Here is a 15,649-nt window from a genome sequence, read left to right as displayed (position 1 = left end):
CACACACACACATAGGGGGGGATTTTGACTGGGGACTGCTGGTGCTATCACCATCTCTTTGAAGCAGTTCTCTTCCCTTTAAGGGGAGAGAACTGCTTCAAAGAGATGTAGTTGTGTATAGCAAAGAAACCACACATCTTGCTTTAAAATATATGAATATTTGACTGCTATTTCTAGTAGGCTGAGTAGTTGTGTAGAATTCTTTCTTTGTTGGCTCAAGGTATTATCTTTTTAGGTAATATACAGAACAGTACTACATGCATTTTACAGTACTTAGTTTTGTTCCTTGAGTTTAAGTCCCATTATTAACAATACTGCCTTTCTTCCTTTATTAGAAGAGTCAACAAAATAAGCACAAAATAATAGCTTTGATCCATTATTCAACCCTCTCTTCTTCAATAAACATCTGGTCTTGTAGCTATGTATTTGAAACCATGTATCTCTTCTATTGCAAGACACCCTCTTATCAACTGGTACGAAGCCACCCACTTCAGTTGAGAGGTTTTGTCTCGCAAGTTACTTGGCAACTTCACTGGTTCTGGTGCCATATAAAAAGCACCCAGTCCGCTCTGTAAAGTGGTTGGCACTAGGAAGGATATCCAGCCATAGAAACTATGCCAAAGCAGACAGTAGAGCATGGTGCAGTTCTCTGGATTATCAGCTCCTGTCAAACTGTCCCATCCATGCCAACATGGAAAACAGATGTTAAATGATGATAGTGATTAATATATCAATAAAATTATTCAAATACATAAATCGAAACCGAACCAAATTCGATGACTGGCACCCATGCCAACCTTTCCTTCATTGGACACTAAACTCTGCTTGTGAAGACCTATTGGGGCAAGTGAGATCGAAATCGAAATTGAACCAAATTCGATGACTGGCACCCGTGCCAGTGGAGCGCTAACAGCACCGTCCAAGTGTGATCATTGCCAGAGCAGCTGTCTGGCTTCTGTGCTGGTGGCATGTAAATAGCACCATTTGAGCATGATTGTTACTAGCGTCGCCTTACTGGCACGTGAAAAAACATTCGAGCAAGGTCATTGCTAGTGCCGCTGGATTGGATCCTGTGCAGGTGGCACATAAAAAACACCATTTGAGCATGGCTGTTGCCAGTACCGCCTGACTGGCCCTCGTGCTGGTGACACGTAAAGCACCCACAACACTCTCGGAGTGGTTGGCATTAGGAAGGGCATCCACCTGTAGAAACTCCACCAGATCAGATTGGAGGTTGGTGCAGCCATCTGGTTCACCAGTCCTCAGTCAAATCGTCCAACCCATGCTAGCATGGAAAGCAGACGTTAGATGATGATGATAATGATGATGATAAATAAAATGTAGTTTAAATTGAAAAGGACAGACATGATAACAAATAATGTTCAGAATATGATTTTATTTAGTCAATAGTTTGCAAGTTAATACATACTGGTGAAGTTCTGGAATGAAAAGAAATATAAAAAAAAAAATCTTTCATTTGAGTCTGCCATATAAAAATCAAAATATTAATTAAAGAAAATCTGAAATCTTAAGACAGGATTAAATAATACACCAATGTAATTATAATTTTCATCAAATAGATTTATCTAAGAATTAGGTATGATCACTAATAAAATACTCAGCAAATAACTTGCTTCTTTGACATGATATGCAAAGGAAACACGAAATTATTCTTTTACTGAATTTTCACTAGAGAAAATACCCTAGTTAGAAAAAAAAGTATATTTGATCTTTAGTTATCAAAATATTTTATGAAACAGATTAACTAGAAATAAATAAAAACAAAACAATTTCAAATATTTTCTGATAATAATGGAGCTGACATAGCTGAACCATCAAGCTGTAAAAATATAAATTTACTACAGTAATCTTTTGTATATTAAACCATTTGTAAATTGGACAAATGAAATGGGAAAAAAAAAAAAAACTTCCATAAGCCATTTCTTGGTGTTTTACTCAAATATTTATAATCCACGATCTATGTTTTAAAATAAATCTATTAGATACTCAAGTACTGAAACAGTATAATTGTAGAATGGCATTCCATTAACAAGAACAGTATTAATTTTTAAGATTTTAATATAAATAAATCAGCTGTCAATTTCAGCCAAGTGGTGCTCATATTGGTAAAAAGTAGAGGATAATATTTGTCAAAATTTATCAACTTATTAACAGACAGCTTCTCAAAAATAAATTAATCTAATTTATTAAAATCATATTTAAATTTTGAAAGGGATTATTTTTTATCTTCTTGCCCATTATATTTTTATATACTTACATACAAATTTCAAGTATGTCATAATTAGTACATAAGCATATTAAGTTGATAGATATGAAAGACACTTTCTTTCAATAAAAATTTACACTCGGGATCAAATAGAGAAGAAAATCTTAAGTTTTGATTCAAAAAGATATATATGTCAATTCTTTTTCATAAAAGCATTATCTAAATGAAAGAATAAATCTATAGTGTTTTATAGTGGCATTAAGATTCATATTAATCTTGGCTTAAAAACCACAGTTAAAGTTGATTTGCACAGAGTTTTTACCTTTCTGAAGTCAGAAATATTTAAGTCATTTTTCTCAATCTGATTGTCTGTCATTTATAGTAATAAAGAAGAGTAAATTGGTCAATTGTAAATAAGTAATCACAACATTGACTGTAGATGTATGTTACTTTAATATATTGTAACTTACCAAACTGACCTTACATTATTTCAGCTCAATAGATTTGAAGATACCAATTTACATACAACAAGGCATTCAGATACAAAAAGGATTTCACTTTTCTTTTTGCAGTTATTTATAATTTCTAATTGGATTAATTTTGATATTAATATTCAACAAAAATTATATAATATCCAATATTTGACAATATTTCATTTATTTTCAGAAATTGTCCTATTAAAAAAAATAATGGATTCCAGTTTAAGAAAATATATTCTAAATACTTTACGTTATACAAAACTGTCAATCAAGCTTTACTCAGAATATTCAAGAGGTTAATTTTATTTGTATCTTTACCAAACAACATTCAATATAAACCATGGCTACTCACTAACTCTTCAGCCCATAGTCACAACATAGCATCCAAAACTAAACAGTATGTCTGAATACAAATTTAACATTTGTAGGGATATTTAATTTGTTTAATACTGGTTCACAACTCTTGCAATGTAAGGCTTAGTATATGAAAGAGGTCTAATAGGGCAAGTTATAACAACCTAGATTTATGACAATGTTCACATCCATAGAACAAATGGCTATTTCTTCAGTGTTATCAGATGAACAATATATACAAGATGAACAAAGATTACTAATGAATAATGGATAAGTTGACATTTTAAAAGGCTTGTTGAAACATGTAAATAAAATACACATCTGTTTAAAAAATAAAGATTTTACAGTTGCTACAATAGTAAAACATTTTCATTAAAAAGAAAAATTAGGAATGTAATAGTCCAAATTAAAAATATCACAAGATGATACCTTCCAACAACTCTCACTTTGGCTCCAACTAGAGCAACAATAAGCAACAGTTTCCAGTCAGTCTTATTAGAAACATACCAGTTTCTAAAACACTAAAGTCAATCAAGAGTGCACTGTAAATGTTATTAATTAAAAAATAATCTTTACTTTTATTGCTAAAGTTTGAAGAGGAGACAAACCAAATAACTACCAAAGGGGAAGAAAACAGATATGAGAATGACTTCTTTGGAACCAATAATTTTAGATCAGCAAGAAAAACCAACCAGAAACAATACAATTGGAACAATTTAAAGATATTGTAACAGAGATTGACTACAGAAATTAAGTATAAATATATATGTATGTATATGATTGCCTATTTATATTCTGGCTCAACGTTTCATATGATATTAAATATGTTCAGTTTCAAGGAAGGAATATATTTTGAAGAATGCAACAATTATTTATTATCATTTTAAGTCTTGTTGCTGTTGTATTATTTTGATTTTAAATTTTATAATCAGATGAGCCCTTTTAGGTGCCTGAAATGGTTAACAATAAGGCTCCATATTTAATCTAAGTGATACCAAGATGAATAAGAAGTATCATTCCTCCAAAACTATGCTCTGATATTTCTGGTACAATATGATGACAGTGACAATGACAACAACGAAGATGATCAATATTTTGGAATAGTAGTAGTAGTAGTAGTAGTAGTAGTAGTAGTAGCAGCAGTAATTTAGTCAGTCCTCTCAAAATCAATAGCAAGGCAGATTGTTTTGAAGATTTTGGTGCAGGAAAATGTTTGGCATTTCCTAGACATTTCAATTTCATCTTTTCATCATTTGGTAAATAGTTGTAGGCCTTTTGTTGACCATCGAGGCAGCAACTAAGGAAAGACAAATTATAATAAATATAATTAATTAGTTATATTTTACAGGTTCAGTTGTTACTTATGAAAATTATCAAAAATGTATATTAATATGAACAAGTTGTTGTGAAGCTCTGTGTCAGCTCTGGTCAAGCAGACCTACAATAAAAGTTCCACTCATGACTAACCCATCTTTTACTCATCATCATCATTTAATGTCCACCTTTCATGCTAGATGGTTTGACCAGAGCTGGCCAGGCAGGAGCCTACACCAGACTTAAGTGTCTGTTTTGGCAGGGTAGCATGCTAGCATGAAAGATAGACATTATTTCATGCTTTCATGCTAGATAGCTTGACCAGAGCTGGCCAAGCAGGAGCCTGCACCAGACTTCTGTGTCTGTTTTGGCAGGGTTTTTACAGTTGGATGCCCTTCCTAACACCAACCTAGCAGAGTGAATTGAGTGCTTTTTACATGGCACAAGCACAGGTGAGGTCAATTTTAGCAAGGTTTTCACAGCTAGATGCCCTTCCAAATGCCAACCAATTTACAGTGTGGAATGGACACTTTTACGTGACATCAGCACTGGCAGGGTCACTAAATAACTTGCAAGACAAAGATCCTTTGAGAGGGGAGGGGGCATTGGAGGAGGTGATCTTGTGTCAGATGATGAAAGTTTATAATGAGAGAGAGACAGACAGAAACAAGTGTCTTGCTTATTCAGATGTAATATATTTAAGACAAATTATATCTTTCACCTTTTACTTGTTTCAGTCACTGGAGTCCAGCCATGAAGGTGTAGTCCAACAAATTGCCCCGCCAGTGCTTATTCTTTTTTTATTTATGTCTGGTACTTATTCTATCAGTCCCCTTAGGCAAACCAACACACAATGTTTGAAAAATATTTAAAAAACAAATACTTAAAATGAAGGAAAATATAGCATTCATTGTTACAAGTTGATGAATTTTATATACGATGGGCTTTGGGCTTCCACACAATTTCTGCCTATCAAATGCACTCACAAAGTATTGGTCAGCTCAGGGCAATAGTGGACATTAAAAAAAAACATTAGGGTATGGTATGTGGGAGGTTTGCCTTCTTTTCTAACAAATCAAACATCCATACATATATAGGGTTTAGGCTTCTTTCAATGACTAAGCAAGATAAGTTTTTCTATTTCATCATTAAATATATTCTTTAACTTGTTACAAATTTAAAGCTGCAGCCATGCTGGAGCACCACCATTGAAAGGTAATGGGTGTATATGCATATTTCAAGGAGTATTGTCCTTTCATCAGTACTAACACATACTACTGAAATTGTTCATGTGTGCATATCTGTGTTTTAAAAAACACACACAAAGAAGGCTGAGCTAGTATGGGTATATGATGCTGCATAAGGACCAACAATTCCAAGGACCTATGCTATTATAGAAAGAGACATTTAAAATGTTGATGATGCTAATAATGATGAAGTTAACAACAAATAAATATTCAAAAGTAACTAATATAAAATCTGCAAATAGTAATAGTATCATATTTGTATCTGTAATCATTATGACAAAAGATTGCATAGCCAAAAATTTAATTACTAACTTAGAGGAACTGGACCAAAGAATCTGATATTTTTCTGCAAGTCTACTGTTATATAAAACTAGAAGCTTTATATGTACTTACCATAACATACAGAAGGAGAAACTATAAAATTATGGGAGTGGCTGTGTGGTAAGTAGCTTGCTTACCAACCACACGGTTCCAGGTTCAGTCCCACTGCATGGCACCTTGGGCAAGTGTCTTCTACTATAGCCTCGGGCCAACCAAAGCCTTGTGAGTGGATTTGGTAGACGGAAACTGAAAGAAGCCCGTCATATATATGTATATGTATATATATATATATATATATATATATATATATATATATATATATATGTGTGTGTGTGTTTGTGTGTCTGTCCCCCCAACATCGCTTGACAACCGATACTGGTGTGTTTACATCCCCGTAACTTAGCGGTTCAGCAAAAGAGACTGATAGAATAAGTACTAGGCTTACAAAGAATAAGTCCTGGTGTCGATTTGCTCGACTAAAGGCAGTGCTCCAGCATGGCCACAGTCAAATGACTGAAACAAGTAAAAGAGTAAGAACTTTACTTACTTTTATTATCTTGGGGTGTTAACGGGGTCAAGGTAACTTTAGTCAATTCATGTATCCACTCTTCCATTTCAGCTTTAGAGTCAGCACTCAAATAAAAGTCTCTGTCAGGTGTGTGAAGTGTAAAACCATAACCAGGTGCAGTTCGACCATCAGCAGGTATTCCTTCCACAATGGAATAGCAATTGTCTTTATGGCCAATAAATATTTCTCCTTTAGCAAATGCATTCTGAAAGAAAAATTCAAGAAAACAATTTTTTCAAACTAATAAACGATTTTTTGGTTACATGATATATATTTTTAAAGTACATAACTACAAATTTGATCATACATTTTTTTTAAGTGTGAAGTCGTTGACAAATTTGAGTATACTCATCTTGAAGAGTTTCTGTAATAGCAAGCAGATAAGACAAATTTCCTTTCTGGACCTGATATGTGTCCATCATGAGTAGGTAAGTTTCATCAGAAGTTATTCTCCAACAAAATAAAATGAAGTCAAAGCCAATAGATTTATCTTACTTTGAGACAAACTGAGTTTATTGTGATTTCATGACAACTCATAACCTATGACACAGTAATCCAATACCTCATCTTTTTCACTATTTTACTATATTAGACCCAACGTTTTCTTTTCCTTCTTTGTTTCTAAGTCAAGAGAGAAGGCAGTACCTATGATCCTTTCCAAGGTCTCTTAGACTGGTGGAAGAAACTATCCCCAAACTGAAAACTTGGCCCAAATACCTGCAACAGAATGGATTCCACTAAAGACACCCAAGGTGTCAGATGGTGGTGTCAAAATAGATCTTGGAGTAAGTCTATCATTGAAGTAGAACATGGTGGAATTTGAACACAGATCTCAAGCAAAATGAACAAATACTACAAGGTATCCAGTCCAATTTTCTTACAGTTCTACCAATTCATTGCACTGAATTAGTATTGCTTTTGAATTTGTTTTTTGTTTTTTTATCAAACCCAAAAGCTGATCTTGACAGAATTTGAACTCAGAGTACTGAGAGCTGCAACAAATATGAAATATTGTATCTGATGTTCTAACCATTCTGCCAGTTCAATGCCTCTGAAAATTTTCAGTTTCTTAACTAATATCCAGTTATTACGCAGGAATCAAATTAAATGAATTACTTACCAAAGGTTCTTCAAAATACATCAATTTTCTACGATCAAATGTAAACCACCGTTTTCTGAATGGTTCATCTCTGGGTCCTTTCTTACTGAGCCATCCTTCTTTACTGAAACTTCTTGTTAAATCCTCACACAACTACAAATGCAAAATGAACAAAAACAATTGTAAAAGAATAAATACATGAAATAATTGTAGTTCTGGAGAGGAGTGAGTAGCAAAAATGTTTAGTGTATGATTTAGTAGATAAGACAGAGATGTTAAAATATAGTGCTATTGATGGATTCAGGAAGTGGTATGTAGTTAGCTAATTTGAAGGATCAAAACCCATTATAACAGCAGCAGAAGATGCAGGTGAATGAAACAACACGTCTATAAGCTGAAGTTATAGTCTTTTAGTAAGTGCTATATTGCCAATCAGCTGCTTAGCCATTTTTGAGATGCACTCCAGGATTTGGCATCTGTAGAAGCACCATCCCAGATCTGTATGCAGTACTCTTATCAGAGATACACATGAGCCTTGTAAAGGCCCTAAAGAAGAAAGCTAGTCATTAAATTAATGTTTTAATAAAGTTATACATGTTAGGTTGCCTTGAGAGATCAAAGTTTGTATTTGTAACAACTTTCAGGATTTTCACTGTAGGTTGGTCATCTGTAAAAAGAGAACTCAAGAAGACATGGGATGAAGTATTGATCTCAAGACACTGAACCTTATGAAGGAGATGATGATGAAGGACTGAGATATCTAGTACCTTGCTGTACTCAAGAAGACTCATCCACCACGGCAAAATTGATACCAGTGCTGGTACCACATAAAAAGCACCCAGTGCATTCTGTGGAGTGGTTTGCATTAGGAAGGGCATCCAACCATAGAAACCATGCCAGAACAGACAATGGAGCCTAATGCAGCCCCTGATCTTACTATATCTCCTGGTAAACCAGCCAACCCATGCCAGCATGGAAGACAGACTTTAAGTGGTGATGATGATGATGTGGACACAGGCATAGCTGAGTGATTAAAAAAGTCACTTTGAAACTATAAGGTCCCAGATTTTATCCCTACAGCATGGCACCTTGGGCAAGGACATTTACCAAACCTTATGAGTGAATTTAGGCAGAAAGACAGAGTACTGAAGCCCATTGAATGGACTGTGTCTGTAATTCAAAAGTTAGCCTTGTCACACTAGTACCACACTGCTTCTACCAGAGAATTATGTTAGGGGTACACATGTCTGTGGAATACTCAGCCACACTGCATGCTAGTTAAATAAGTACGTTGTCCAGTTGTTTGAACTGAGCACTCATATATCAAAATTGATATGAGAGTGCATTATCATCATATCCCCATTGAAGGTTGTTTTCACAGTCTCTGCTTATGGAAGCAGTATATACTGGTGTAAAGTGTATATTGCATGTGGACAATGTAACTGTATAGGAAGTAAAGGAGTGAAAGTAAAAACATAAAGTTAGATCACATGTTTATGGTACATGTAATTAGGTATGATAGTAAGAAGGTACAGAATATCATTAATGTGCAGAAGGAGGAATGTCAGTGTCACAGTTTAATATAAAAGTGATTGCAACATTGCTAAGAAGTTCTCAATCTAGACAAGGTAGAAGGTCAATAGAATTGCTTTCCTGAAGTTATTAAAGACAAGAGACCACTGGTACATAATAGCAGAGTAAGTGTGTAACTGATTTGACTCAGTACATACTGGTGAGCAGAAGGGAAAGAAAATCAAAATGATAAAAAATTGATTGTTTGCAATTGTTATCATCACATTTGAGTTGTTAACAACGAGGGTAACAGGTCAGTAATATTAACAGGGGCAGAGAAGATGCCTATCTTGGAAATTGGACAAAATTATGGATATCTGATATCTGACAGATTTAGATTCCTGTATATAGAGAAAGATCAGAGCTTAATGAGGATGGGTGCCATGTGAACACTAAGAAAATTAGACCTAAATGACAGTAGATTAAGTCATGTTCTATAAGTAAGAATTGGCAGTAAATTCTGTGAAGAATTTAATGTATTGGTGAGTGAGTAAAACTTCAGAAATATTTCCATCCATACCCTCTTTTATTCATTAATGATCCTTCTTGAGAAAATTTATATATCTATCGATATGGTGATTGTCAATGCAGAATCTATCAAAGAACAACAATAAAAGTTCAATATCTGGAAGAGTGCTTTTTAACATATTAAAGATCAACATGGCAAGGATTAAAAAAGCAATTAGTAATTCAACACTGTGGATTAATGGAAGCATGGATAAGAAGTGTGATATTTCTTGGTAGTAGAATATGAATGGGCAATGAATCTGAAAGATCTATGGGAGCTAGAAATAAATTTCTCAAAATGACTGAATGGCTGTGCAACATAGCTTAAAAGCCAAGGTCAGGGTGAAAGTGAGCAAAGAAAATAGGTATTAAAATGATTAACAGGAACTATAGCTATAGTAACACTAAAGAACAACTCTTGCTGAATAAAAAAAATGCAGTGGAAGGTATGTGTGATGGAGAGGAATTTAAGAAGCTATAAGAAGAAATAGGGAAATAGGGTACTGGGTCTCATACACAAGATAACTTGAAACCAGGAGGAGAGTTGGTATGCTGCTGTGCAAACTCAACCAGCCATGCCAACACGGAAATAAAAATACTAAAACAATGGTGATGATTATCTTCTTACCTCAGATACATTTTTGTCAGGAAAGGCAATCTTACGTCGTTCTAATTTCAATGCCCTTATTGACTGGTACCAATCTACAATTTCCTGAAAAATAGAACATTGAAAATAAGACAAATACAGAATATGGTACTTATATTGTCTTTCAGATATATTTTAAATAAATAGCATTTTTTTTTAAAAATATAAATTAACTCTGAAATATTGTGATCATCAAATAAACCCCCAGGAACTGTGATTCAAAAATGCAAAACTATTGACAAGAATCAAGAGTTCAAACGTCTGTGACAGCTTTTGCATTATGTGCTAAAACAAGATTTTTCTGCTGGTTTTAGTCTAAAGTGTGGAGGCGTGTGGCTTAGTGGTTAAGGTGTCAGCACAATGATCGTAAGATTGTGGTTTCGATTCCTAGATCGGGCGACGCGTTGTGTTCTTGAGCAAAACACTTCATTTCACGTTGATCCAGTCCACTCAGCTGGCAAAAATGAGTAATGCTGCGATGGACTGGCATCCCATCCAGCTGGGGAACACACACGCCATTGAAACAAGGGAAACTGGGCCCACGAGCCTGGCTAGGCTTTAAAAGGGCGTATTTATTTTTTAAATTTTTAGTCTAAAGTGCTTAAAGACAGATTGAAAGTGTTGTAAATGGAAAGGAATTTAACAGTAAAAACAAAAAAAAAAAACCTTGGGTTTAATAATTCAAATGTTAAAGTTTGTAAAAGTCATCCACATTAAAGAAAACAAATCACAGAACATAAAGAACTGCTAAAAGCCACCAGATGAGTAAATTTAAATTATTTTGCTTTCTTCTACCGATATATTTTCTCTTAGATCTTAATAAAAAAAAATTTCCCTGTTTTGCCAGCAAAAATCTAGTCGCACTACAAGTTATATCAAGAAGACATTCTCTTTAGAACTTGTGTCATGATAAACAAATTTATGAGAGCATGAGTGTGTCCATATATACAAGTTTTGAACCCCAGTCACATTGCACAAAACCTTACAAAACAAAAAATGTTTTGAATCATCATTTATTAAGGTATTATAAAAACCATTTCATTGACATATTTTATGTTACTCTCTGTTCTAGGAAGGCAATGGAAGTGAGTAGAAGAGCTATCATGAATCAAGATAAAGGCTACTGAGAAGACATCAAGATGGTTCTGGCTAAAAAAGGAGTTGATCAATAGGAGTCAGTAGAATGCTGCTTGGACACAGGCCTAGGGTTGATAAAATCAGGTTGGGTCACCTGGATGAGGATGTATTTTGTGAAACCCAAATCACCCAGTGAACCCAAGAAACAACACTAACAATATGTCCAAGTATTGCATCTGTAACTCTTGTCAAAAAAGGGAGGGAAAGACAACTCCCAGAATTTAAATTAATTAAGATTGATTTAGAATAGAATATTGAAGAGATGGGTTGATCTTCGGCAGCACAGTGGCTACACTAGAAACATTTAAGTACAGTCTAACATGAAGCATAGTCTAACAACTACAGAAGATCTTAGATGATGACTAGAGGATTTTTGTGAATGAACTTAAAGAAAAAAATGCTTGCTACATGAAAAATAATTTAGTAAAGTGCATGCTAATGAACCAAAAACTTTTAATTAACTAAAACTACATATAGAAGAAGCAATCATTATCTCAATGACTACTCTAGTCAACAGTTGAGATCTAACTGGCTCTAAAAGTTGTGTAGGTCCAGGTATGGACCCTGAGTGAGCAAACCTGTAATCATGGGCATTTCAGCAGTGACAAACCCATCCTGTTTTCAGAAATAGTTTGTTTAGGAACACATTATTTAAAGTGTGTGAGTGGAAGCGCAATGGCCCAGTGGTTAGGGCAGCGAACTCGCGGTCATAGGATCGCGGTTTCGATTCCCAGACCGAGCATTGTGAGTGTTTATTGAGCGAAAACACCTAAAGCTCCATGAGGCTCCGGCAGGGGATGGTGGCAAACCCTGCTGTACTCTTTCACCACAACTTTCTCTCACTCTTACTTCCTGTTTCTGTTGTGCCTGTAATTCAAAGGGTCAGCCCTGTCACACTGTGTCATGCTGAATATCCTCGAGAACTATGTTAAGGGTACACGTGTCTGTGGAGTGCTCAGCCACTTGCACATTAATTTCACGAGCAGGCTGTTCCGTTGATCGGATCAACTGGAACCCTCGACATCGTAAGCGGCGGAGTGCCAACAACAACAATTTAAAGTGTTCTTTATTTTTTTATGATGGTAGGGTATGACATGAGACAAGTTTGGCTGACTTTATGGTGTTGTTCTAAATATGCACCAGAAGAGTTCATCTGCATACTGCATTATTTTAATTGCATGCATTCTCATTGTTCACACACACACACACACACTCACACACACACTCACACACACACACACACACACACACACACACTCTCACACACACACACACACACACACACACACACACACACACACACACACACACACAGAAAGTGGTTGTTGCTGCAAAGAGGTGTCTCTTTTTACCTGAAATGTGAATGGATTTGATACATAGAAACTAAAGCCTGTCATACACACAAACACACACACACATATATATATATGATGATATATAATATATAATACATATATATATATAATATATGTATATGTGTGTGGGGGGGGATGTGTGTATTACTATATCCATGCCTTGACTTTGCATAATAGTTGTAAACGAGTGTCACCCTCATGCAAGTGATGTCCTTTGTTTTCAATCTTCTGAAAAAACATGTCTGGTCATGAGGAAATTTACTGTAATTGGGAACAGGTGAGGGTTGATGACAGGAAGGGCATCCAGCCATAGAAAAATTCGCCTCAACAAATTTCATCTAATCTATGCAAGCATGGAAAAGTGGATGTTAAAACAATGATGATAATGAGGATGATGACTATAGCTAATACTTCTATGTCTAGTTTTCCATTTTTTAAATTTAATATGAAGAAACATTGCTTGAAAATTTGTCCAAAATAATCCCTCAGTTTAATACCTTGCTGTCTTGGTGGTAAACATAGATACATCGGGTTGATCCACGGTCGGTATATGTAATTTGAAGACCATTTAATTGTCCAATCTTTTCAGGCACAAACACAGCATTCAAACTATCCAAATTAATTTCAGCTTTAGGTCTGCTTGCCTGAAAAATGTTTTTAAAAATGCTATACATAGTAACAAGAGAAAAGCTAACAAAAATTACAATAAAAATAATGACAAATAAAAGCAAAAGAAATTAGTAAAAACCTGAAGATTAAAAGAACAATAGGCCTTAACAAATTAAATGTCAAACACATTTACCAACAATTACCATAGAAGGGATAGGTCGATTACACTGACCCCAGTGCTCAACCGGTACTTATTTTTATTGACCCCAAAAGGGATGAAAGGCAGAGTCAACTCCAGCAGAATCTGAACTCAGAACATAAAGATAGACGAAATGTGATTAAGCATTTTGCCTGGTGTGCTGAAGATTCTGTCGTCTCACTGCTCTATGTTTCATCAAAATATTTTTAATTTGAACAATACAATAACTTCTCCCAACAACTCTCTAACAATAATATGCCATTTCTATAAAATCTAATTGATTAAAGTTTTTCAACTCTAATCAATTAGATTTATTTCAAAACATTATAGTTATGTTGTCTTATAAGACAAATGAGAAAATATATAGAAAAAATATATACAAATGATAAAATGTATAGACTCACGTTCTCCTTATTAAAATATTTTAAAAGATTTTCAGATCGAGAGAGCAAAAATCGTCTTGGCTTAAACTTTTGATTTTCTTTTCCTCTTTTCATCAAAATACCTTCTTTTGTTTCCTTCAAATATTCATTTTGGTGTTGAGGATCATCGAATTCAAAGCGTTTGTATTTAGCATAGATCCACTCTGTTTTCAGTACACTGGGATAGGAAAAAACAAAAAATAATGACATAAAAACACAGACTGAAAAGGAACAAAGAAAGAAAAGTTGCTCAGGTCTTCTCTAAAACAGAGGAGAAATGGCTCTAACTGGATGTCAAATTTGAACTATCAACCCGGTTTATGAATTACTCAAGATTGCCCTACAAACAACCATTGCAAATTAAACAAATAATATCAAAGCAGATCTTTTGGAGTCATATGTTTGGCAAGATATTTTGACCAGAGATCGTGCTGAGAGACACAATTTTAATATCATTACAACCATACATACACTGCTTAAGCTTATAGTGACTTATGTTTATATTTTGTAATGCTATTGTATATTATAAAGTACAAAAGCCATTTGTTGTGTATCTATAACCTAAACAAATATAATTTACAAAGGACTTTCCAATTTGGTGTCTTTATGGTATTGTGCATTGAGAGAAATTAACATTCAAAAGAAAGAAAAAATGATTTTACTGATATTGATTTATACATATCATCATCATTGCTTTTTTATGTCCACTTCTTCCATGCTGGCATCAGTTGCATGATACTTATTGGAGGCAGTTTTTTACAGTTGGCTGCCTTTCCTGTCACTGACCTTTGTTTTTCAAATAAGGTAGTTTTATTTCAGTAGACTTCACACTTTAAAACTAAGCTATGAGACATACAATTTACAGTGAGAAGCTTCTATACAGTTTCTGTCTACTAAATTTCACCAAAAATACTTGCTCAAACTGAAAACCATCTGGATGTAAAGCAAACTTCACAGTCACACCTGTATATAAACAGCAGAGTGGTAGATTAAATATCTTACAATATTTAGTCATTAATGACTATTGTGATAATGAAAGGACAGGCAAAAAGTGACATGGTTTAGAGGCCAGTGAGGAATCTTTGCAATTTAGGATGGCCTTCTACTGCATGTAGTCTCAGATGTTGGTGTATCCATGTATAGCAGTACCATCCCAGATAGTAATCTTACTTAGCTTTGTAGAGGCTTCAACACTTCGTCTGAGTTGGTATTTCCTGAACTTGAAGGGAAAAGGTTAGTTGTAGGACACAGTTTTAGCTCTGTGTAATAGGGTTGACCGAAAAGATAAAAAATTATAAGGACTAGTATTTGTAGCAACCTTAATAGTTTCAATTGTACATTATTAATGACTAGGGAAAGAGCAATACAAGGTTGTTTCCGCCATAGTATGAGAATTGATTGGTGTCTCATTGAGAAAGAAACAAGATTATCATGTCCCCTTGAATAATATCTTAACTGCAGATAGTTAAGAGGAATAATAAATGGAACCATCTGGAGTGAGCATTTTTGGAGTTGATAATGAGTAGGTTGTTAATATACAGGAAGAATGTGGGAGGCAGTGAGAAATGGCAGAGTTAGTAGAGTACTACACTA

The 15,649-nt window shown here is 34.5% G+C and overlaps 1 protein-coding gene across 1 annotated transcript in view; it reads right to left on the bottom strand.

Moving 5' to 3' along the window:
- Positions 1 to 1,376: 1,376 nt before the first annotated feature.
- LOC106882873 (arf-GAP with dual PH domain-containing protein 1) overlaps positions 1,377 to 15,649 on the bottom strand; it is a 90,265-nt gene continuing 75,992 nt past the window's right edge. The window contains exons 4-9 of the mRNA XM_014933676.3: positions 14,039 to 14,234; positions 13,324 to 13,470; positions 10,317 to 10,400; positions 7,631 to 7,762; positions 6,490 to 6,715; positions 1,377 to 4,357 (exon numbers count right to left, since the gene is read on the bottom strand). Of these exons, the coding sequence (XP_014789162.1) occupies positions 4,299 to 4,357; positions 6,490 to 6,715; positions 7,631 to 7,762; positions 10,317 to 10,400; positions 13,324 to 13,470; positions 14,039 to 14,234 (844 nt within the window). The 3' untranslated portion in view covers positions 1,377 to 4,298. The remainder of the gene's footprint in view (positions 4,358 to 6,489; positions 6,716 to 7,630; positions 7,763 to 10,316; positions 10,401 to 13,323; positions 13,471 to 14,038; positions 14,235 to 15,649) is intronic.

The sequence above is a fragment of the Octopus bimaculoides genome, chromosome 1, assembly GCF_046866305.1.
Source record: "Octopus bimaculoides isolate indiv1 chromosome 1, ASM4686630v1, whole genome shotgun sequence".
Lineage (NCBI taxonomy): Eukaryota > Metazoa > Mollusca > Cephalopoda > Octopoda > Octopodidae > Octopus > Octopus bimaculoides.
The sequence above is the reverse complement of the archived record's forward strand: the minus strand, read 5'-3'. Positions and strand labels throughout refer to the sequence as shown.